The sequence below is a fragment of the Herpailurus yagouaroundi genome, unplaced genomic scaffold (genome assembly GCF_014898765.1).
Source record: "Herpailurus yagouaroundi ecotype Mexico unplaced genomic scaffold, PumYag 28, whole genome shotgun sequence".
Classification (NCBI taxonomy): domain Eukaryota; kingdom Metazoa; phylum Chordata; class Mammalia; order Carnivora; family Felidae; genus Herpailurus; species Herpailurus yagouaroundi.
Window position 1 is genome coordinate 167,785,571 of NW_024412376.1, and position 25,706 is coordinate 167,811,276.

General features: G+C 45.9%; 1 protein-coding gene across 1 annotated transcript in view; it reads left to right on the forward strand.

Annotated features, from left to right (window-relative positions):
• Window positions 1-25,706, forward strand: part of POLN (DNA polymerase nu) — a 128,158-nt gene that overhangs the window by 89,946 nt on the left and 12,506 nt on the right. Inside the window, 3 exon segments of the mRNA XM_040495984.1 lie at window positions 17,992-18,006; window positions 21,487-21,515; window positions 23,676-23,824. Of these exon segments, the coding sequence (XP_040351918.1) occupies window positions 17,992-18,006; window positions 21,487-21,515; window positions 23,676-23,824 (193 nt within the window).

The window sequence follows — 25,706 nt, forward strand, 5'->3', positions numbered from 1 at the left end:
GATCTCGCGTGATCTCGCGTGATCTCGCGTGATCTCGCGTGATCTCGCGTGATCTCGCGTGATCTCGCGTGATCTCGCGTGATCTCGCGTGATCTCGCGTGATCTCGCGTGAGTTCGAGCCCCGCGTCGGGCTCTGGGCTGATGGCTCAGAGCCTGGAGCCTGTTTCCGATTCTGTGTCTCCCTCTCTCTCTGCCCCTCCCCCGTTCATGCTCTGTCTCTCTGTGTCACAAAAATAAATAAAAAACGTTGAAAAAAAATTTAAAAAAAATGTAGTGCAAAAGTTGTACTTTGACCACTTCTAAGACTGTAACAGTTTAGCTCCCCCTCCTGCCTTTTATACTATGGTTGTACTATATTTTAATTCTACTATACCTTGAAGGATACAAAACATTATGATATGGTTTTAGACTGTCAGTGTTCATTTTAACTTAACTGATACTCTTTCCACTGCTTTTTCTTCCCTCCCTCATCTCTGTGTTTCCAAATGGAGTTCTTTTTCTTCTGTCTTTAGCATTTCTAATAGTGCAGGTATTCAGGTAACAGATTTCTCACTTTTTGTTTGTCTGAAATGTTTTTATTTTACCTTTACTTTTGAGGAATATTTTTGCTGAATATAGATTTCTAGTTTGGCAGGTTTATTTTTAGCATGTTGATAACTTCATTCCATTTTTTTCTATTTCCCATTATTTCTGTTAAGAAGTCACTGTTAGTTATACTGTTGCTTCTTTGAAAGTAATCAATTTTTTGTAACTATTTGTAAAAATTTCTCTTTGTCTTTGGTTTTCAGCCATTTTATGTTATGTTTACCTGTGGTTTTCTTTCTATTTGTCTTGTTCATGGTTTTTAGTATTCCTTTTATCAATGGTTTGATGTCTTTCATCAACTTTGCAAACTTCTCAGTCATCATCCCTTTAAATATTGCTTCCTTCTCTCCTTCTGGGACTGTGGTTATACAATAGCTATGTTAGAACTTTTCACCATGTTCCATGTACCTCTTTTGCTCTTTTCTGTATTTTCCATATTTTTTCTCTACGTACCTCAGGCTAGATATTTTGTCTAATCTTTAATTCTGGTGTCTGTCCTCCATTCAATCATCTTCTCAACAGGTATGACTAATAGGCTATTTAAGCTAAATCCTATTTGAGTAAAGTTTCGAGTTCTTAATGTTATTTGTTGTGTTTTTCAGACCTACAACTTTCCATTTCATTATTTTTTACAGTTTTCAGTTCTTTACTCAAATTTTCAACTTGTCATCTAATATCATGAACATATTAATCACAACTATTCTAATGTCCATAACTGAAAATCACAATATCTCTGTCTCCCATAGATCTGTTTCTTTTGTTTCTCTCCTGGTTTTTGGCCATTTTATCTTGTTTCACGGAATGCCAGGCAATTTTCTGTTGAATAGCGTGAATGAACACGCAAAGTCACCTGTAGCTATGAATAGGGTTATCTTCCTCAAAAGATGATTTGCTTTTGCTTTTGCCAATCAGACAGCGGCAGACTACCTTCATCCGACCAACGGTTGTCCACTGGGAATATGGGCCTCGATTTTTGTGAAAGCCAGTAAATTTCTGGATCATCTTTTCCCCTAGACTAGCAAGGATCCTCTTTCTTGATAAGCCCTGAACTTCAACTTATTCTCTGGTCCCATAGATTTCTGAAAGCTGTCCTCAGCTTTTCGACCATCATTTGAAAACCAGCAGATTCCTCAAGGGAGAATGCGATATCAAACATCAGGCTTATATTTCTGCACTTCCCTCTCTCCGCAGTCATGGCCTTTCAACTTCTTACTGCCTCGGGATTTTTCCTTACTGCTCTCTCTTGCCTTCAATTAGGTGCTTTTTAATATTTTCTCCAATTTTTACAGCTGTTCTACATGGGAAAGTTGATGCACAACATGCTTACAACTTTCTCTGTAGGTGGAGAACTCTCCAGAATACTTAAAATTTGCTCTTATGCTTTTTGCCCTTAAGAATCATACCTCTTCTGGAGCACCTGGGTGGCTCAGTAAGCTAAGAGTCCAATTTTGGCTCACGTCATGACCTCATGGGTCTGCAAGTTCAAGCCTCGCATCAAGCTCTGTGCTGACAGCTCAGAGCCTGGATCCTACTTCAGATTCTGTGTCTCCCTCCCTCTCTCCCTCTGCCCCTCCTCTGCTCACGCTCTGTCTGTCTCTCTCTCTCAAAAATAAGTAGACATTAAAAAAAAAAAAAGAATCATACCTATTCTTCATTCATTTGCTCAGTAAATCCTTATTGAATGTTTACTGCATTCTAGTCACTGTTTTAGGTGCCAGTGTAAACAGTCATATTCTTTTGTTTTTCTTTTGATTACTTATAAATCAATATTTGTATCTTCCTTCTGAGAAAACGTGTGATTTAGCATGTCCTTCTGTCCCTGTAATCTGTGCTTCCCACTCTACTGCTGTGTTAATATTGTCTACAGTTTTTGTCCTGTGCAGTTGTGTTTCTCTTTTATTTGATCTAAGCTTTTTTGAAAAAATAGCCAACGATGTATTTTGCCAAAATATGATATTCCTCTCACTTCCCATATATCTCACAACAACTCCTGAGGTTGTCGTTTTTGTTGTTGTTGTTACTGGAACACTTCTTCCAAGAGTTTCGTCTGAAGATCTTTGTTTGGCAAGCTCTTCACACCCTTTAGATGGTCTGTCAAGTTCAGTTTCCCAAAGAAGTCCTTTCTGTAGTCTTCCACCTGCTCCAGTCTGGACTGATTGCCCTCTCTGCCTGGTGCACATCTGAGAACCTGGGGCTTCTCCTCACCGTCATCGGGGTCCCCTTTTTTGGATCTCCATTCCCTGCTTCCCTTTATCTGGGTTACTCCATTGTCTTAGGGGAGCATATTCTCATATGGCTCCCTCAAAATGGTAGATAGGTTAATTTTAAGAGGCCATACATGTCTGAAAATGTCTCACATTTGGTTGATAATTTGGCTGGAAATAGAATTCTATGTTAGAGATGGTTGTCCTTGAATACTTTGAAGTTTTTTCCTTCATCTGCTGGAACATTTTCTTAATCAGTCTTTTCCAAAGACCATCTTTTGCAATAAGAGGTCATCATTTACAACTCTCTGCCACTTAATTTATTGTTTTAATAACATGAATGATTTTCTATGAACATACAAATTACCTAAAGGGATCCAAGAGAAGGCTGAAAGCCCGAAAGACCAATAACCTTCTAGAGGAAACAGGGAAAAGAAAGAAGCGTACTTCCACAAACACCAAGAGAGCACCTAGGCCAAGAAGTGCTTTCAAACCTCCGGGAAAGAGACGTTTCCTGTGGTTGAAGCTGCTCCTGAGTCCCAGAACATGGAACAGGTCTACGCTCTACAGCCGGCAAAGCCCCCATGATCAAGGGAGCATTGTCTCAGGAAGGCAGACTGGCTTGCTAGTGGGATAACCATAACCACAGTCCTGACAGAAGCCCACGTCTGCAAAGTAGGGTGCCTCTGGTCTCCCAGCCCCTCTCCTGTTCTTCCTGCGCCCTCCAGTCACGGTCACTGAGACGAGAGCTGTGTCGTCCTCTTGTGCATGTTCTCACAGACCTGGGACAGAAGTGACACATCACAGCTGCCTCCCCTGCTCAGTGTCTCACCCGCCTCAGGTTTCACTTCTGTCTTCCTGGTGTTTGCTGGGCTCTTTCCAGCTTGGAGATAATTCTCTTTCCCCAAGGAAGCAAAAAAGCAATGGAGCCTGAGACCCTGGGCCCTCCGTGTCTGTGGCTTCCAGCAGGTCATGAACTGTACTAGGGCAACATTTGAAACACCTTGACCCAGACAGTCTGGCTCAGGGGGTCTGGAGGTGGAGGTGGAGGAACTTCAGATGCTCCTTCGATGATTCTGAAGCTCTCAGGTTCTTTGTCACAGGCCATTCCCTGTCCTTTGGAAAGCTTCAGCTTGGGGGCCACCTACAATTACCATCAGCTCCCAGAGACCCCTCACTGGACATAGGCCACGTGTCTGGGCCACAGTTCAAAAGAAGCACAACCAGGTGTCAACTTAGAAGGGGCCTTGGTGTATCTCGAAATGCCCGTGCTGGAGTTCATTGCTTTCCAGGGCCAGATCTCCCTCTGCTCCTGGGCTGGGTGCTGCCCACCTTTGCTGGCCACGCTGTGGGGTCTAGGCTGCAGGCCTGTCCCAGCACCCCTGCTGGAGCCATTGAGGCTCTCCAACCTCCTTTTCCTCGTGAGATTTCGATTTATCTGCCCTGCTTCCTTTCTCGTTGTGAGCGTCCTGTGCTCCTGAGCACAGGGCCTTTCCTCCTCAACCCTCTGCTCAGTCTCTGCCAGGGCATTTCTAGGCCTGATTACGACTGCACCCCTACCTCTCAGCTGCCTAGAGGTGGCCTCCAGCATAGATGGCCAAGTCAAGCATGGGTCCAATGAAGGATTTAGGTAAAATCACACTTACATCATTTTTATACAAATGATTTTTTTTTGTATAATTCCATTTTTCCATTTCTCGCCAGCTGAACAGGAATCTAGGTTTGGCTTCATTAAGTTGGAGAACCTCTGACCTTTTGCATGCCCTGGCCCCTGGGTACCCACCGTGACTCTGCCCGTCTGTTGCTAGTGGGCTAAAGGTATGTCTCTGTCGCACTTTGTTCCTCATCCAACATCCAAAGCTCTGCTTCCACGTAGCTTTGTCTTCCTCAGGCCGTCCAGAGAGCCACTCCTATTCATTTGTTCTCTCTGTCTCTCGTGCACACACTTTTGATTCCCATAACTTCATATTTTTGTGTTTTGTTTTCAAAATTTGGGTCTCATTGTATACACATCTTCAATATTTTATGGCTCATATGTTTGGCCCACAAAATCCCTAGAACCTGTAAATGTTACCTTATATGGAAAAAGGATCTTGGCAGCATGATTAAGTTGATGATTCTGAGTTGAGAAGATTATTCTGAATTATCGGAGCAGGCTCTATAAATACCACCACAGCACCCTAATAAGAGGGAGGTGGAGGGAGGACACATAGAGAGGCCATGTGACTGCAGGGCCGAGATGGGAGTGAGGTGGCCACAAGCCAAGAAATGCCAGCAGCCACCAGAAGCTGGAAGAAGCAAAGAATAGAGTCTCCCCCTAGAGAATCAGCAGAAGTGGGGCCTGCTGACCTCTGGATTTGGGCTCAATGATAGGGATTTCAAACTTCTGATCTCCAGAAATACGAGGGAATAAACATACCTTTTTAAAAACAATTTTTTTAATGTTTATTTATTTTTGAGAGAGAGAGAGACAGTGGGGGAGGGGCAGAGAGAGAGGGAGACACAGAATCTGAAGCAGGCTCCAGGCTCTGAGCTATCAGCACAAAGCCTGATGTGGGGCTCGAGCCCATGAACTGTGAGATCATGACCTGAGCCAAAGTCAGAGGCTTAACTGACTGAGCCACCCACGTGCCTTGATAGTGTCTTTTTAAATGTTTTTTTTAAAGTTAATTTATTTTTGACAGAGAGAGAGAGAGAGAGAGAGAGAGAGAGAGAGAGCTTGAGCTAGGGAGGGGCCGAGAAAGAGGGAGACAGAGAATCTGAAGCAGGCTCCAGGCTCTGAGCTTCTAGCACAGAGCCTGATGTGGGGCTCAAACTCACAAACTACGAGCTCATGACCTGAGCCAAAGTTGGACGCTTAACTGACTGAGCCACCCAGGTGCCCCAACATACCTTTTTTTAAGCTACCAAATTTGTGGTAATTTGTTATAGCAGCCATAGGAAACTAATACATAAACCAACCTCTCAAAAATTCTTTCAAGCTCTAATGTGTTTATTTATGGAACATCTGCTCTGTCTCTGCTTGTTAGTGGCCACTTCAGCAGGTAAATACAACTTGTGAAATTTTATACTTTTCTTGTCCTGGGATGCAAGGTGACATCATGCAGGTGATGTTATTCCTGTCATTGTATCTAAGCACAACAATGTGGAGGCAGAGAAACTTGCCCTTCACAAAGGTCCTGAGCTCTCCCCAAACCTGGACTTGGTGATGGGAGATGTAGTGTGTGGTTCTCCAGTGGGTAGAACTTACATTATAAACTGGGAGACCGAGGGTCTCCTGGGCAGCTCAGTCGGTTAACCGTCCGACTCTCGGTTTGGGCTCAAGTCATGATCTCACAGTTCATGGGATGGAGCCCTGCATCGGGCTCCGTGCTGATAGTGTGGAGTCGGCTTGGGATTCTCTCTCCCTCTCTCTCTGCCTGCCCCTCCGCCACTCACACTCTCTCTCTTGCTTTCTCAAAATAGATAAATGAACTTTTAAAAATTAAAAATTAAATTAAAAAAAAAACAACTGGGAGACCAAAACTAATCAGATGAAAATCTGCACGGCTATATCAATATCAAGACAAGGAATATTACTAGGCACAGAGAGGGACGTGTCACGGAGAAAAATCAGTCCCATGTAGAGTGTGCCTACGAAGAAAGCTTCAAATACATGAAGCAGCCTGACAGAACTGAAAGGAAAAACAGACAAACCACAAATAGAGCTGGAGATTTCAACACTACTTTCTCAATAATTGACAAGAACAAGTACAGGGAAAATCAGAAAGTACAGAGACCTAGATAACGTTACCCACCACCGACAACAGAACAGGGTGCTCTTTAAGTGCACAGTGAAGCGTGCGTCAGGATACAAGTCTTGGCCGTAAGACAGGTCTCAAGAAATTTAGAAGAACTGAAATCACAGTGAATGTGTTCTATAAAATAGTGGAATTAAATTAATTAAGAACAAAAAAATATATATATATGGGGGTTTCCAAATATTTGGAAAATGAAGCATATATTTCTAAATAACACATGGGTCAAAGAGAAAGGTCACAAGGGATATTAGAAAATGTTTTGAGGTCGGGGCTCCTGGCTGGCTCAATTAGTGGAGCATGTGACTCTTGGAGTTGTGAGGCTGAGCCCCATGTTGGGCGTAGAGACTACTAAAAAGAATAAATTAAAATAAAATATTGTTTTTAATTTTTTTTATTTAAAAAAAATTTCTTTAATGTTTATTTATTTCTGAGAGAGACAGAGACAGAGAGTGAACAGGGGAGGGGCAGAGAGAGGGAGACACAGAATCCGAAACAGGCTCCAGGCTCTGACCTTTCAGCCCAGAGCCCGACGCGGGGCTCAAACCCATGAACCACGAGATCATGACCTGAGCCAAAGTTGGACGCTTAACCGACTGAGCCACGCAGGCGCCCGAAAATAAAATATTTTGAAAATGCATGTGAGACGCAGCTGATGTACTCAGAAATGTGCAACACTAAATACTTATATTAGAAAATAAGAAAGTCAACAATAAATGATCAAAGCTTCTAAGCTTCCACTTTCAAAGGCTAGAAAAATAAAAGCAACTTAAGCCTTTAGTAAGTAGAAGAAAGATAGGAGGTGCAGATATCAGCATAATAGAAAACAGAAAAATAGAGGAAATCAAAGAAACCCAAAGCAGGATTTTTGAAAAGATGAATCAAGCTGATAGACCTGGGGCACCTAGGTGGCTCAGTCAGTTAAGTGTCCAATTTCAGCTCAGGCCACTCTCTCATGGTTCGTGAGTTCAAGCCCCACATCAGGCTCTCTGCTGTCAGCACAGAGCCTGCTTCAGGTCCTCTGTCCCCCTCTCTGTCAGTCCCTCCCCCCACGTGTTCTCTCTCTTTCTCTGTCTCTCTCTCTCTCGCTCAAAATAAATAAACTTTTTAAAAACTTTATTTAAAAAAAACTGATAAATCCCTAGTGAGACTCATTAAAAAATTTTAAAAAGCAGCAGTATCAAGAATGAAAAAGGGCTCATCAGCCTTAACTCTGCAGACATTAAAAGAATAACAGAGGAATGAAATTAACAACTTTATCTCCATAAATTTGAGAACTCAAATTCCTTGGAAGATACAAATTACCAAAACTGATAAAATATGAGACAATTTGAAAGCTTTTTATCTATTAAAAAAGTTGAATTGGTAATAAAAACCTTGCCAATGCTATATGACTTCACTAGTAAAATCTATCAAACATTTAAGAAAGTAGTTCCATCCTTTACACATACTTTCAGAAAAGATAAGAGTGAATATTTCTCTTCTTATGAGGCCAGAATTGCCTTGATACTAAAAAAAGACATTGCACAAAGAGCAAACTGCCGACCAATGTGCCTCGTGACCATAGATGCCAAAACCCTTCACCATATTGGCAAATCAGATCTAGCGGTATACAAAAAGGGCAATACTCCTTGACCACTTGGGCTTTATCCAAGAAATGCACAGTTAGCTTAACACTCAAAAATTAATCAATGTCATTAATCGTGTTAAGAGAATAAAGGAGGAAAACCATGTAATTATCTCAATAGATGCAGAAAGGAATTTGACAAAATTTAAGAGCTATTTATCACAAGATTTTCAGTGAGCCAGAAATAGAAAAGGGATTTCCTTAACGTGATTAAGGGCACATATGACAAACCTATAGCTGACATTTTAGTTAATGGTGAAAAACTCAGCTCTTTTTCCGAAGAATAGGAACAAGGCAAGAACGTCTACTTCCATGCTTCTATTCCACATTGTGCTGGAGGTTCTAGCCAGTGCAGGAAAGCAGGAGTAGACAATAATAAAAATAAAGGGGAAGCAGCTTGAAAAGAAAGAAGTGAACTATCTTTATTTGCAGACAGCACCATCATGTACACAGAATATCCTAAGAGATCTACAAAAGATGCCACTACTGGAACCAATGCAAATATTTAGGAAACAAAGTTAATGTGCACAAATCAGTGGCATTTACCATCCCTGTCAAACTACCACCAGCATTTCTCACAGAGCCAGAACAAACAATTCTAAAATTCGCATGGAAACACAAAAGGCCCTGAATAGCCAAAGCCATCCTGAAAAAGAAAAACAAAATTGGAGGCATTGTGATTCTGGATTTCAAGCTATATTACAAAGCTGTAGTCATCAAGACAACATGATACTGGCACAAAGACAGACACAGATCGATGGGACAGAATAGAAAACCCAGATGTGGACCCACAGCTATATGGCCAACTAATCTTTGACAAAGCAGGAAAGAATATCCGATGGAAAAAATACAGTCTCTTCAACAAATGGTGTTGGGAAAACTGGACGGCAACATGCAGAAAAATGAAACCAGATCACTTTCTTACACCATACACAAAAATAACTTCAAAATGGGTGAAAGACCTAAATGTGAGACAGGAAACCATCACAATCCTAGAGGAGAACACAGGCAACAACCTCTTTGACCTCGGCCGCAGCAACTTCTTACTAGACACATCACCGAAGGCAAGGGAAACAAAAGTAAACATGAACTATTGGGACCTCATCAAGATAAAAAGCTTCTGCACGGTGAAGGAAACAATCAACAAAACTAAAAGGCACCTGCAGAATGCAAGAAGATATTTGCAAATGACATCTGATGAAGGGTTAGTATTCAAAAGCTAGAACTTATCAAACTCAACACCCAAAAAAACAACCCAGTTAATGAGCAGAAGACACGAATAGACACTTTTCCAAAAAAGACATCCAGATGGCCAACAGACACATGAAAAGATGCTCAACATCACTCGTCATCCGGGAAATACAAATCAAACCCAGGATGAACTACCACCTCACACCTGTCAGAATGGCTAAAATTAACAACACAAGAAACAACAGTTGTTGGCGAGGATGCGAAGAAAGAAGATCTCTTTTGCACTGCTGGTGGGAATGCAAACTGGTGCAGCCACTCCAGAGAACAGTATGGAGGTTCCTCAAAAACTGAAAATAGAGATACCCTATGACCCAGCAGTTGCACTATTAGGTATTCACCCAAAGGATATAAAAATACAGATTCAATGGGTTACATTCACCCCACTGTTGATAGCAGCATTATTAACAATAGCCAAACTATGGAGAGAGCCCAAAAGTTCATCAACTGATGAATGGATAAAGAAGATATATACAAAAATATAGATAGATAAATATATATATACATACATTGTGTATATATATTTATACACACACACAATGGAATATATATATATAGTATATATATATTGTATGTATACATACATATACATAGTATATATATACATATACAACAGAATACTACTCAGTCATCAAAAAGGATGAAATCTTGCCATTTGCAAAGACATGGATGGAGCTAGAATGTATTCTGCTAAGCAAAATAAGTCAATCAAAGAAACACAAATATCATATGATTTCACTCATGTGGAATTTAAGAAACAAAACAGATGAACATATGGGGAGGGGGGAAAGGAGAGAGGGAAACAAACCACAAGAGACTCTTAATGATAGAGAACAAACTGAGGGTTGATGCAGAGAGTAGGGGGGTGGGTGGGTGGGTAGGGGGTGGGCTAGATGGGGGATGAGTATTAAGGAGGGCACTTGCTGTGACGAGCATTGGGTGTGTATGTGATGAATCACTGAATTCTACTCCTAAAACCAATATTTCACTGTTTGTTGGCTGACTAAAATTTAAACAAATCAATGGCATTTACATATAATACAATAAACAATTGAAAAAATTTTAAGTAAAACAATACAATTACAATAGGATCCAAAAGCATTAAATACTCAGATAAATTTAACAAAATATGTGTATGACGTGTACACTGAAAACTACAAGCATTGCTGAGAGGAATTAAAGGAGATCTTGGGGCATCTGGGTGGCTCAGTTGGTTAAGCATCCGACTCTTGGTCTCAGCTCAGGTCATGATTTCACGGTTGGTGAGTTTGAGCCCTGCATCGGACTCTGCGCTGACATCTCGGCACCTACTTGGGGTTCTGTCTCTCCCTCTCTCTGCGCTTCCCCACTTGCACTCTCTCTCTCAAAACAAATTAACTTAAAAAAAAAAAAAAAAGGAGATCTAGACAATGGAGGAACATATACTATGATCATAGATTGGAAGACAATACTATTAAGATACCAGTTTTCCCCAAATCAACCTATAAATTCAACGTGATCCCATGATTCCAGTCAAAATCCTAGCAGGATTTTCTTGCAGAAATTAACAAACTTATTCTAAAGTTTATATGGAAATAATGAAAACGATTTTGAAAAGGAAGAACAATTTTGAAGAATTTTCCCTGATTTCAGAACTTGCTGTAAAGCCATAGTAATCAGGGGCGCCTGAGTGGCTTAGTCGGTTAAGCGTCTGACTTCAGCTCAGGTCATGATCTCACGGTTCATGAGTTTGAGTCCCGCATCCAGCTCTGGGCTGACGGCTCAGAGCCTGGAGCCCGCTTTGGATTCTGTGTCTCCCTCTGTCTGCCCCTCCGCCGCTTGCACTCTGTCTCTTGCATTGTCTCAAAAATACATAAACATTTAAAAAAGCCACAGTAATCAAAACGGTGTGCTGTTAGTATAAGGATAGATCCATAGATCATTAGAACAGAAGAAAATCCAGAAACAGACCCTGAATTACATACATGATTAATTCACTTTCAGCAGAGGTGCTAATGTAATCAGGTAGGGGTGGAGAATAATTTTCCCAAATGATGCTGGAGCAGTTGGACGCCCACTTTGAAAAAATGAGCTTTGACCCATACCTCACACCACACACACAAATCGACTCAAAATGGATCAGAGATCTAAACATCAAAGTTAAGACTGTAGACATCCTAGAAAGAACACATAAGAGAAAATCCTTTCATCTTCGGGACAAAGATTTCATAGATAGGACACCGGAAATACCAATAGATGATGAAAACCCGAGCAACAGACTGGGAGAAAATACAATACACATCTCTGGCAACAGACGACTGTCCAATGCAAACAAAACTCTTACAACTCAATGATAGGAAGACAAGTAACCCCCCAAAGATTTAAGCAGACACTTCATAAAATAAATGCCAATAAGCACAGGAAAATATGTTCAGTATCACTAGTTATCACAGAAATGCAAATTAAAACCACAATTAGATACCTCCCCATACCCAAAAGAATGGCTTAAACTAAAAAGACCAGTAATCTGTGTTGGCAATGATGTGAAGCAACCACAACTCTCATACATTGCAGTTGGAAATATAAAATTGTAAACCATTTAGAAAAAAATAATCCTTTTCTTATAAAGTAAACATATGTTTAGCATACAACCTGGCAATTCCACCCTTAGGTATTTATCCAAGAGAAATAAAAATACATGTGTAAAAAAAGACTTGTGCCAAAGTTCCTACTAGCTTTATTTATAGTAGTCATAACAAAAAAATCTATATATCTATCAACAGATGATTGATACACGAATCGTATCGTATCCTTACATTGGAAAACCGTCAGCAATGAAAGGAATGAACTAAGGATATACACAGCAATGTAAGTCTCAAAAATATTATGCTAACTGGCACAAAATAGACACGTCAATCAGTGGAACAGGGTAGAGAGCCCAGAAAAAAACCCACGCTTATGTGTCAAGTAATCTATGACAAAGCAGGAAAGAATCTCCGGTGGGAAAAAAGACGGTCTCTTCAACAAATGGTGTTGGGAAAACCGGACAGATGCATGCCAAAGGATGAAATTGGACCACTTTCTTACACCATACGCAAAAACTCAACATGGATTAAAGACCTAAATGTGACACCTGAAACCATAAAACTCCTATAAGAAAATGCGAGCAATAATCTCTTGGACATTAGCCTTAGCAACATATTTATGGATATGTCTCCTGAGGCAAGGGAAACAAAAGCAAAAATAAACGACTGGGACTGTATCAAAATAAAAATCTTTTATTTTTAAGATAAGATCTTTTATTTTTAAGGTATTTTTAAGATGTTGAAGGAAACCATCAACAAAACAAAAAAGCAACCTACTGAATGGGAGAAAATATTTGCGAATAATATATCTGATAAGGGGTTACTATCCAAAATGTAAAAGTAACTTATACAACTCAACACCAAAAAATATCAATAATAATCCAACTTTTTTAAATAGGCAGGGGACCTGAATAGACATTTTTCCAAAGAAGACGTACAGATGGCCAACAGACACCTGAAAAAATGTTCAACATCCTTCGTCATCAGGGCAATGCAAACCAGAACCACGATGAACTATCATCTCACCTGTCGGAATGGCTAAAAAAAAAAAAAGACAAGAAATAAGGTGTGTGGGCGAGGATGCGGAGGAAAAGGGAAGCCTCGTGCGTTGTGGGAATGTGAGGCGGTGTAGCCACCGTGGAAAACAGTATGGAGGTTCTCAAAAATTAAAAGCAGAAATACCATATGATCGGTTATTCTGCTACTGGGTATTTACCAAAACAAAAGGAAAAGACTAATTGGAAAAGACATATGCCCCCCTACGTTCATTGCAGCACTATTTATAATAGCCAAGGTATGGAAACACCCTAAGCGCCTATCGATGGATGAATGGACAAAGATGTGGTGTGTGTGTGTGTGTGTGTGTGTGTGTGTGTATATATATATATGTATAATAGAGTATTACTCAACCATAAAAAAAGAATGAGATTTTGTCATTTGTGACAACATGGATGGGTCTAGGTGGTAAGTGAAATAAGTCAGACAGAGAAAGACAAATACCATATGATTTCATTTATGTATGGAATCTAAAAAATAAATGAACAAACACAAAACTAGAAACAGATGCATAAATACGGTGCATTTGGTGAGGGGATGCATGAAATAGATGAAGGGGATCAAGAGGTACTAATTCCCAGTAATAAAATGAACGAGTCATGAAAAGTACAGCACAAGGACCGTAGCCGAGAAGACCGTAATACTGCTATCTGGCCACAGATGGTGACCACACTCACTGTGGCGAGCACTGAGTAATGCATAGAGTTATCGAATCACTGTGTTGTGCACCTGAAACTACTATAACGCTGTATGTCAACTATACTTCAGTAATAAAAAAATCTTAGAAGTATGTTAAGCTAAGTAAGAGAAGCCGGACACAAAAGAGTACTTACTGTATGCTTCCATTCATATAAGATAGGAGGCAAATGTAATCTACAGTGGCAGTAATTGGATTTCCACCTCACTGGGGCTGCAGAATTGGGGGTGGTTTGACCTCAGAGGGGCACGAGGGAATGTTCTGGAATTATAGAAATGTTCTGTGTCTTGATTGTGCTGGTGGTTTTATAGGTGTGTGCATTTTCAAAATTTTTTTTCAATGTTTGTCTATATTTGAGAGAGAGAGGGAAACGGAGCGTGAGTGGGGAAGGGACAGACAGAGACAGAGGGAGACAGAATCCGAAGCAGGCTCCAGGCTCCGAGCTGTCAGCCCAGAGCCGGACGCGGGGCTCGAACTCACGAGCTGTGAGATCATGACCCGAGCCGAAGTCGGACGCTTAACTGACTGAGCCACCCAGGCACCCCGTGTGTGTTTTTTTAAAGCATTGAACTGTACACTTAAAATGGGTGCAATTTATCACATGTGGCCGATACCTCAATAAAACTAATTTTTAGAAACCAGTAAAACACCAAGAGAACTGGCACTCTCTCCCAGCCACAGTGACCTGCACTTCTCGGGTTCTCTTTCAGCCTGACACCGCAAACAGTCATCGTACTTTGTGTTAGGCCACTTCAGACACTTCTGCGCCTGGCAGGGTCAGCAGACCCAGGGTCCCGTGGGCAGACGAGCTGACTACCCCCTCACCCAACAAGCAGGTGCGAAAGCAGAATCACCCCGTTGCCACCCCGTGGCCAGGCAGCCAGCAGGAGGCCACAGACTGAACTTGCCGTATGTCTCCCGGACACTTTCATTCTTTCGTGAGAAACTTTGCTTCTGTTTCCTCAATTTTTTAAAGTTCTTTGTACCTTAGGGGTGTTAGTCCTTCATCCCTGATGTGACAAATATTTTCTCCTAGTTTGTTGTTTGTCTGTTGACTCTGCCTGTGGTATCTTACGCAGTACAGAAGATGCGGTGTTTCGGTCGTTGGCGGTGGTGACCTGTCAGTCTTCCCTCTCACTGCCTCTGGACTTAAGTCCTTACATCCAGGTTACAAGGAGTTTGCCATGTTTCCTGGTGCCTTTCCCAAACGGCTCTCCAGCTGTCCCAGCACCATGTACCAGGAGGCCCGTCTTTGCTCCCGTGGATTTCTGCATGCCACCCAGCCTGTGCCCGAACTCTCCGTCCTACTCTGGCGCCGTGTCCCTCCGTGCACCTGTAGCACACCGCTGCACGGTACCTCTACCGCCGCCCGTGTCGGCGCCTGAGTGGCCACGTGCCCCCAGCTCTCCTGTTTCTGTGCATTCGTTTCCCACGTGAACGTCGGTTTCCCACATGGGCTCGTGGCTGGTTCCGTGGACAAGCTTGTTGGTATTTTTGTTGAGATCACATTAAGTCCACAGGTTAGTGTAGGGAGAGCTGGCATCTTGGTAATGTTGGCACATTTCAGTCAAGAACAAATGAGGTCCTCTCTTCCATTGTGTCTTCTGCTATGATTGTTGGTGTATACGGAAGCTGTTGACTTGCTATGCTCATTTTACTCCCTGCTACTTTATGAATTATTTTATCGTTGATCCTCTAGGAATTTCCAGAATATTGCCTTGTCATCTGCAGCTACAGATAGTTTTCTTAAATTTTTCCAATTCTTATGCCTCTGATCATTTGGCTAATACTTCCAGAACAACGTTTAATAGTATTGGCAGTAGTGAGCACTCTTGCCTTGCTTCTGACCTTAGTAAGAATGCCTCTGGTGTCTCCCCTTTAGTGAGACGCCAGCCCTAGCATTGGGGCGTAGGGGTCATAATTTTAAGGAAGTATCCCGCTATTCCTATTTTCTCAAGGGTTTTTAGTAGGAGTGGGTGTTGGATTTTGTCATAGGGTTTTTCAACCACTATGTAGACAACCATGTAATTTTCTCCTTAGTCCTATTAATGTGGTGAGTTCTATTAACAGGTATCCTAACATTGAACCAACTTTACTTTCCCGGTGTAAACTCTGCTTGGCCCTGGGTACTGTTTTCTCAGTGTGGTGTTGGACTCCATTTGCCAAGATTCTATTTAGGATTATTACATCAATCAATATTCATAGGAGATGGGGTCTGTGATTTTTCCTTTATTATACTCTCTGTCATGTTTCAGTATAACCTTTATACTTAATGAAAGACATTTTTCTTCATCTTCTATGCTCGGAAGCAATTTACACAGCATGGGGACTATCTGGTCTCTGAGGTTCGAGAGAATTCCCCTTTAGGACCACCCAGGTCAGTGGGTTTTGTGGGGAAGTTCCTTCATCGTTTTCTCTGTTTCTTCTGCGGCCATTCTTCCGCGGTCTGTCTCGCTTTTGTCTCTACTCGGTCCAATTTTTATAATTGTGCTTTCTTCAGAAATGTCCGTGTCACGTAAGCTTTTACATTTATTTGCATAGAGTTCTGCAAAATAAGACGTTTTTAACTTCTTGCGTGTCTGGGTTTTCCCTGCTTGTGTTTCTTCTTTTGTGTATCTGTGCTCGCTTCCTTTTGATTAAACCAGCTAATGGTTTGTCCATTTTATTTTTCACAGAAACGAGGATTTTTATGTATTAATTTGATCTCGTGTTTTGCTGTTTTCTACTGCATTAATTTCTGTTTCTGCCTTTATTCTAGCTTTATGGTTTCCCTCCTCTGTGATCCTTCGATTCGCTTTGTTGTTCTTTTCTTGTCTTTTGAGTTGAAAACCTCATTCATATGCAGCTGGCCCTCAACACAGGCTTGAGCTGCACGGGCCCACGTACGCGTGGATTGTTTTGCGACAGGATAGGACCAGCGATGTATTTTCTCTTCCTGATGATTTTCCTCATAACACTTTCTTTTCTCTGGCTTACGGTATTGTGAGAATAGCTTCTATGGCAAAGACACACACAAAATATGTGTTCATTGACTGGGTCGTCAGTAAGGCTTCCTGTCAGCAGGAGGCTCTCAATAGTTAAGCTTGGGGGAAGTCAGGAGTTATATGTGGATTTTCAGCTGTGTGGGGGGGGGGGGGGTCACCACACTAACCCCCATATTGTTGAAGGGTCAATTGTACTTTTATTCTTTCAGTTATTAATGTAGGTGTTTAGAGCTATGACATTTCCTCACCGCTTTAAATGTAATCCACTGGGCCTGACATAGTGTTTTCATTAGAAGTGAATGTAATTTCTGTTTGTATTTTTCTTCACCCAAAAGTTGTCTGAAAGAAGTGTTTTTTGTTTTATTTCTAGGTAGATGGGGTTTGTGTTTTTTATTTCTTTGGTTTGGTTTGGGTTATAATTTTAGTTTTCTTGTGCTGTAATCAGAATGTTATTTTAACATTTTTACTTTGTGCAACCTTTTGATGTTTTCTGTGTGTCCTAATGTATGATGGGTTATTGTGAATATACCGTGTGTGCTCCAAAAGACAGTATACTCTCTATGATCAGAGAGCGGCTTTGATGTATGTCCACAATATCTGTTTATTGGCTGTGCTGTTTGGATCTTGTCACACTTTGGGAAGAAGCAGGCTCTGAGAGTTTAATGCTGCTTCAGCAGACAGCTTTCTGACTCTGGACAGCACTGACGTTCCCTCAGAGAACAAGGGAGAGGGGCTCGTGCAGACACGAGGGGAGAATTCATCTCCCTGCCACGGAGACCCTTTGTTCATTCAAGGAAAGGCAGCAAAACGGGGCAAGCTTCCAGTGTGAGAACATCGGGCAGACGTATGAGAGCCACCTCGCACTTGCAGTGTGACCGTGGCGCCAGGACGTAAGTGACTCGCCCACGATGGGTCCGGAATGCGCCTCACGCCGGCCCGCCCAGACCCCAGCCCGGGCTCTGCACGCCGCTACGTCTGCTGGACCCCACACCTGCAGAGCTCACCCTCACGCTTTCCTTCGCTCCGCGGTCCCTTGTCGGCTGGTCTTGGCCACTACAGCGGCCATCTGTTCCCGGGTGACACACTGATGGCCACTCGGTGTTTGCGGGGCTCCAGGGTGGTGGTCTCACCTCAGCTGCACCGGGGGGCACACCAGCAGCCCTCAGCTCTTGCCGCATGAGTCCCCATGCTACCGCAAGGTGGCTTGGCTCTTGACGGCCAGCAGGAAGATGCTACACGCTGACGTCTGTGATCAGGTCACATACCTGTGACCTTCACCGAGCCTGCTGAGAGACAGGGGCAGGTCTGCCCACCCTCCAGGGCAAGGGTCACACGAGGGCGTGAAGACCACCAGGCGGGACCGTGGAGGCCCCTTGAGGATCTGTCTGCTACACACCCCTTTCTGAACTTGGGGCCCCAGGCTGCACGCGGCCCTCCACAAGCCCCCATGGCCCACTGTCCCAAGGAGTCCCGTGACACGAGAGCTCTGCCAGTGCTGCCCACGACTGGACACACGAGGAATACTGAACAAATCCATGAGCTGGGTCGTCTTCGGACCCTACTTGTGAAAACATTTTGTGTACACAGTTTTTCAGAAACTTTGCTTTAAAGAACTGAACTCGGGGAGCCTGGGTGGCTCATCGGTTGGGCGACCGACATCCGCTCGGGTCACGATCTCATGGTTTGTGAGTTCGAGCCCCGCATGGGGCTCCGTGCTGACAGCTCGGAGCCCGGAGCCCGCTTCGGATTCTGTGTCTCCCTCTCTCTGCCCCTCCCCCACTCACGTTTTGTCTCTCTCTATCAAAAAATGAATAAACGTTAAAAACAAAAATTGAAAGAACTGAACTCAGTGGGTGATAGCGGGATGACTCAGACTCCCTTCATCTGTCTCCTCCTCTTGGCCTCCCTGTGCTGTGCTCCTGAACCTCCCTGGGTCACTATTGGGGGGGGGGGGGGCGGGGAGAGCAGAATATCACCAAATTACATTAGATTTTGGTGCCTCGCAACGTGGCCCAGAATCACATGTCACAGACACAATAGCTCTGGCTCTGCTTCCCTGGCGGGCAGCCTGGGCCGGAGGCCTAACCCCGTCCCCTCCTGGCTCTGGGACCTTCTCCAAGGCCCTCCCCCTCTCTGTGCCCCAGGCACCTCCCAGTCAGCGAGGAGGTAGGCTTGTTGGATGGTGCCTGGGACCAGCCGCCCCACCCTCAGCGCCTGCCCCCCACGCTGGGGACCCACTGTCCAGCGTGCCCTGGGGTGCGCCACCAAGGGCCTGGCAGCTCCGTGCGGTGGTGGGGCCGCAGGGAGAGGGCCGGGCGTGAGTGTGGCGAGCACCCCGCGCAGTGTCACGCACATGGCAGGATGCGCTCAGACTCCGTCTTCACTCTGGCACCTTCTGGAATATTCGCCTCATTTTTTGCTGGAGAGGAAAAGAGCTCCAGTTTGTAAATAAGCAGTGAGTCACTAGCCATGATGTTGGTGCAAAGAGTAATTTGGCTGCTTTTAGCCCTGTCGGTGACAGGGCTCCCACCCCAAGCCTCCACTTCTGCTGTTGGGCCGTCACCGGCCAGGTTGACGGACATCACCGCGTCTGCCGATGTCTGCGCACGGCGGTGCTGTCCTCCTCGTGTGGAGCCAGAGTCCCGGTGGGCAAACCTGTCGGGTCTCCCGGGCTGCTGGGAACCCTCTGGAAATGCATCCCAGAGGCTTCCAACCAGAGGCAATGACAGGTTTCCGCACAAAGGTGCCGCTGAGGGTCTGGAAACTGCTGCCCTGCATGCCGGGGGCACAGGGCAGAGGCGCTGCCTGAGTTGGCATGATCAGCATGAGTGCCACGGTGACAGTCGAGCGGCAGGACTGTGACGTGAGCAGAGAAGGTGCCCAGGGGGGACGCCAGGTCGCAGCAGCCTCGCTGCGGCCTGCAGGTGGGGCCACCTGGTCCCCGCACCTCCCTCAGACTCTGCGGGGGGCACCGTCCCTGCCCGAACTGGTGGTGACCACAGAGCAGCTATTCCCCGGGGACCCGGCCCAAGGGCTGACCCGCGGGCTCCTCTTTCAGCCACCTACCAACTACCAGTGCGCCCCAGCACCGTCCTGCTGACAGCCCCTCTGCACCCATCAGGACCCGCTTCCTCCAAGAAGCCACTCCTGACTCCTCCCGTCTTGCTCTGAGCTCCCACTGCTCCTAGAGTCCGTTTAACCCTGATTCTCCACGGGTTCCGCACTCAAGTTCGCCCCCACATCCAGGCACGTGTGGTCAGCAGGCCCCCCCCCCCCCCCCCGAGTGTGGAGTGTGCCGTGGGCCAGGCTCCAACTGGGCACAGGAGGACTTAGGGGCAGGTGCAGTGCCTGCTCCCAAGGGCTGACATTTGTCACAAGAGAGGCACAAGCAGGCCCGTGAGGGCAGCACTGAGTTTCTGGTGCCGAGTAGGGCCGGGAGTGGCGGGCAGACCGCCAGAGCAGAGCTGGGAAGGCCGCGTAGTTTGCCGGGTCTGCTCCAGGCAGAGCAGCGGGCACTCCTGAAGGCCCACTGTGTCTCTGAGCTCAGACAAGAGTGAGAAACTGTTAGCAAATCCGCAAGGGGTTGAAAGAGCACTTGGAGACAAGGGAGTGATCATCCTAAAGTTACAGATGTAGTGCATGCACGATGTCGTTAGCCGTCTGTGGGAACAGTCACCCCATTCAGATGGGATTTCAGATGGGGAGTGACTCATGCTCCCACCGAGGGCCTCTGCTCGAGGGGCCGGGCCCGCACTCGGTCACAACTCACACAGCAGAAACCTGACCGAGGGGACCCAAGCATGGAGGCCAGTCGTGTGAAAGGGGCTGGCCTACATGAAGCGTGGAACACAAGCCCTCACGGAGTCAAGGGTCATCCTGCGTGGGGGCCTTGGAGTGTGACAGGCCCCTGGAAGGGCACGCGGGCAAGAACCCAGAGAACTGACTGGACTTCCTGTCTCCATCCGAGTCTCTGTGTCTTCTTCCTGTGCAGTTCCTGCATTATTTGTTCCTCCTATGAAGAAGCTTTCTTCAGGTACAGGGACCTTGGCCAACTCTGCCCTTCACATATTCCCAACAGTTCTGCCTGATAAAGGAAAAGAATTCTTTCTGAGCCATATGTACTGAGAAGGAGAAGTGTGACTTCTGTAATGGCCGAGTGGCTCCCATCTGACTACCTCCCATGGGTATTGACTATAAATTATGGGGACAATATAATAAACAACCACCTAAAGGTAGTGGAACATGACCTTTGGGAGGAATGGTTCAGGGTGAGGTCCCTTTTTATAACTCTTCACCTGAAGACAGGCCTCAGTGTTACGGGTGGCTAAAATTCCAGCAGAAATGCATAGTCGTACTTGCTTGAGGAAACACAGGACAGAGTTTGAAGCAACTGGAGAATCTGGAAAGTGAGAAAGAAATCTCAGAAAAAAGAGAGCCAAAGGAGAACGCTAAATTCCAGATATGAACTCTGCCCAAACCTCTGGCTGCCCCCTAACTGTGCGTAAGAAGGGGCAGGCTTCAGACAGCCATCTAAGTCTGAAAGGACTGACCTGAGGTTTCAGCTGCTTCCCACTGCACAGGGACAAAGTCTGAAGTTTGGCTTTAGCCAAATTAACTGCCTCCTTTAAAAAGAAAGAAATAGGAAGGAAGGAAGGGAGGAAGGGAGGAAAGGAAGGAAGGAAGGAAGGAAGGGAAGGAAGAAAGAAAAAAAGGAAGACAGAAAGAGAAAGAAAAAAAAGAAAATCACTGGGGCGCCTGCTTGGCTGAGTCAGTTGAGCATCCAACTCTTGATTTTGGTTCAGGTCATGACCCCAGGGTCATGGGATTGAGCCCTGCATCAGGCTCCACACTGACCATGGAGCCTGCTTAAGATTCTCTCTCTCTCTCCTTCTGCCCCTCTCCCCCACTCATGCTCACTCTCTCTCTCTTCCTCAAATAAAAGAAAAAAAGAAATTCAGTACTCCTAAAAAAGCACAATAGAATCCAGAGTGTCTAAAACATTCCATTCACAACATCCAGGATATAATACAAAATTAATAAACCTATGAAGAAATAGGATAACTTGATCCATACTCAAAAGAAAAGGGAATCATGCAAGCAAATCCTGAGATGACCCAGATGTTAGAATCCACGGACAAGGATTTTAAAGCCACTGTTATAGCTGTGCTGAAGGATGTAAAGGAGAATATGCTCATAATGAGTGAAAAAATCGGAATCTCAGAAAATAAAAAGAACCAAATGGAAATTCTAAAACCGGAAACTGCAGTATCAGAAGTAAAACATCCACTGACGAGGCTTAACAGCAGATTAGACATGAGGAAAGACTTAGCTGAGAAGACTCAGGGTCCCACTGACCAGACCTGCCTGAGGCGTCCAGCCGCCATTTGACTCCTTCCTGAAAGCCAATGGGGTTTCCACTAGGCCGCCATAGCCGAGGGGCAGCGATTGGAATGTCTTAGAAAGAAAGAATTCGACATGGATTATTTCAGTGTAATGTATTTACGAAGCTCTGATTTGGTCTTAATTAAGCCCTGAAAGAGAAATTGAAAATTTTTCATTTCCATCGAAATGGCATCAGGCAAGCTTGGCAAGAGGAAGGTCTGAGGGTTCTGTGAGTTCTCTCTGCTGGGAGAGACTTTGGGGAACACGGGGCACCACAACCTTCCCCGCTCTTCCTTGCCAAGCAGTGCGAACGCTTTCTGTCCAGACCACTGAAAGCATCAGCTGGCTGGGGCTAGGCACAGGCTGGCTACAGAGACCTGGATCTCTGAGGTCAGTCAGTCCCGTCCCTCTGGAGGCCGCCTCTCCCAGTCCCCACCCTTGGGCCATGGTGTCTGGGCTGGATTTTCCCAAAGGCCCCCTGGGGTGCCCTCTAGTGTAGCCCCAGGGTGGGCCTGGTGCTGAGGACAGCAAGTCCACTGCTGGTCCTGGTCGTGCTCTTGCGGGGAGTCAGGTCTCCAGCCGTTTGACTCTAAGGGATTCCCTCCAACGATGCAGCCCCTCAGAGCCCAGGGCTTTGCCCGTGACCCTGATGTCCAGCAGGGCCCCCAGCCTCCTCAGTCTCCTCGTTCTCCTCATCCTCTGTTTAAATTACATTCTTTTCTGGAGGAAAATGGGAGAGAATGAGTCCCTACTGAGAACCGAGTGGGAGTCAGGCTCTGCTTGGAGCTTTACTGCCTTGGCTCCAGGTTCCCCTAATGCCCCTGGGATAAAGTGTTCTTGAGTCGTAGGTGAAGAAGCAGGGTTGACTGCAGGTCAGATAACTTCCCCGAGGCCACACAGAGCCTCCCGTGGCGAGACAGCTGGACTCAGACCCAGGTGTGTGTGGCCCCGCATCTTCCCACCGAGCTGTGCTGGGACTCACGGTGCTGTCCCGACCAGAGATCTTGCCGTAAAAAGCCTCACAAGAACACCTGCGTCCTCTAGGGAACAAACACTGGTCTGGACCGGAAGTGTTTGTCTCCAAATAAAAATGTCCAGGATAGGAGCTCCTAAGTATCATTTTCTCATAATTTGGCGATGGAAGTTTCCCTTCCTCTTTCCCCTGCGCCCCTCCCCAGTGTCCCCTAGTTGTGGAGTCAGGTCTCCCTCTGGACAGGCTGAGAGCGGGGACCACATCTGCTTCATCCGTGGCCCCACCCGCAGCACCTGCCCAGGCGCTCAGTCAATACTGTCGAGTGAGTGAATGTGTAACAGAAACCAGTCTAGGCCGAGCAGCACCCAGCGCTCAGCCGGGCAGCCAAACCCAGCACCATCCTGACCCGCCAGAAAGACGCGAGTGGGACCAGCTGGACCTAGACCCAGAGTCTCCCAAGGGCCCTTCTGCAGGCTCGCCTGTGTGCGGTGGCCACCGCCTGGCAGCTTGGGCCCCCGGTCCCTGCTGGCGTGAGTCGGGCTCGTCTCGGATCTCGAGCGTTTCTGTCCGTGCAGGGAAGGAGCGGCTTGCTGCTTGCCTTGGAATTGCTGTGCCGGAAGCCGCCCAGTTTTTGGAGAGTTTTTTGCAGAAGTACAAGAAAATCAAGGACTTTGCCCAAACAACTGTTGCCCAGGGTCACCGGACAGGTGAGCCAGACACAACCAGAGCCTGTGAGGGCCCTCCTTCCCCTGCTTACCCGAAGTCCCCCACTGGTTGCCAGCCCTGCTCACTTGGGGGGTGGCAGACAGACAGGAGGGCACCAGGGGAGCGCCCAGCCCCTGCTGGAAAATGGGGCCACAAGGCTCCGTGTGACAAGGGTCCAGAGCCAGGATGTGCTTGAAGCCATCTTGAGTCAGAAAATGATAGATGGATAGAGATAAAATCCTGTACCTGAAAGTGAAGAACATGCCTTCTTATGTGCGTGGTATATCTACAAAATTCCAGCACGAGTTGGTCACAAATTCAAAAGGATGTCAGGTAGAAGATGTCGTGTGGCCACAGTGGAACTCAAAGGTAGCTTGTATCTGGACATGTGGCCATCCGTCCACCTGCCTGCTCAAAACTGCCTCCCACTCTGTAATGATTTAGAATGAATTAAAAAAGAAGCCCTACGAAAATCACAAACATCTTAGAAATACGTGACAGTGAAAGTACCTCGTGAAAATCTGTGGGGCCTGGCCAGGTGCGAATTTCACTTAGAGGTGAAGGAATGCTTTAAAAGCGTATTTCCATGGGGCGCCTGGGTGGCGCAGTCAGTTAAGCGTCCGACTTCAGCCAGGTCACGATCTCGCGGTCTGGGAGTTCGAGCCCCGCATCGGGCTCTGGGCTGATGGCTCAGAGCCTGGAGCCTGTTTCCGATTCTGTGTCTCCCTCTCTCTCTGCCCCTCCCCCGTTCATGCTCTGTCTCTCTCTGTCCCAAAAATAAATAAACGTTGAAAAAAGAAAATTAAAAAAAATACATGCGAAGGACTAAGAGTACTAGTCCTTTAGGAAAAAAAAAAATAAAATAAAAAATAAAAAAATAAATAAAAAAAAATAAAAGCGTATTTCCAAAGGAACGAGAGGAATCTGTGAACATAGGGAGTTGTATTCAACCAAGGCATTTCGAAAAGCGCAGCACAGTGAAGTCAAGAAAGAGGAAGGAGAGAAATGAGCGAGGGAGCAAAAATTCATGAGGCCGGCAACGGGAAAGTGCAGAGAGCAGGTGGACGGCGGGTGCAGAGAGCACAGAACCGGGTCCAGTCGAGCTCTTAGGAAAGTAAAATGCTACCGGTTTTGAGATGTGAGAAGAGTGATGAAACCCAGTGTTGGTGAGAGCGTGTGGAGTCAGAATCGGCAGAAAACAACAGTGCGGGAGCTCGTGAGGCCCTTCCGCGGGCCAGACGCGGGTCAGCGGCTTTCTGTAAATAACTTACAACCCTCACTGCGATTCCAAAACGTGGGTCGTATCGTTACCCATCTTACCGAGGAAGACGACAGTCGCCGGGAGGTGAAGTAACTTCCCAAGTTCACACTGCTGGCTCTGCCTGCCTGCCTTGCACTCAACTCTTGCCCAGCGGTTACTCTTCTGGACAGACGCCGTAAAGAAATCCTCGCGCAATCATGCTCTGCTTTCCTAGCGTGTGTTGACACCGGAGACACGAGCCCCTAGCGGTCCCGGGGCCGCAATCCAAGAGCAGACAGCATCCCACCAGTAAGCAAGTCCGTCCGGACAGGGTCAGAAAGACGGGGTTCTGGATGTGGAAGAGACAGACAGGATACCGGTGCAGAGCGATGGGGGGAGGCCCCTGGAGAGCTCCATTGGCCACGGCCTCGCCGAGGGGGAGCCGTCTGAGCCGCCATGTGGAAGGCCAGGGGGTCTGCAGGGGGCAGGGCGGGCCACAGGAAGAAGCTGGGTTTCATTTTTCACAAACCAGGCCACGAGACTGCGGAAAATCGGTTGGCGGGGGAGACCGAGGTCAGACCTGGTGCCTCGGGGGCAGTGACAGGGTCAGCCCAGCAACCGAGGCGGGACGGACGGAGAGCACA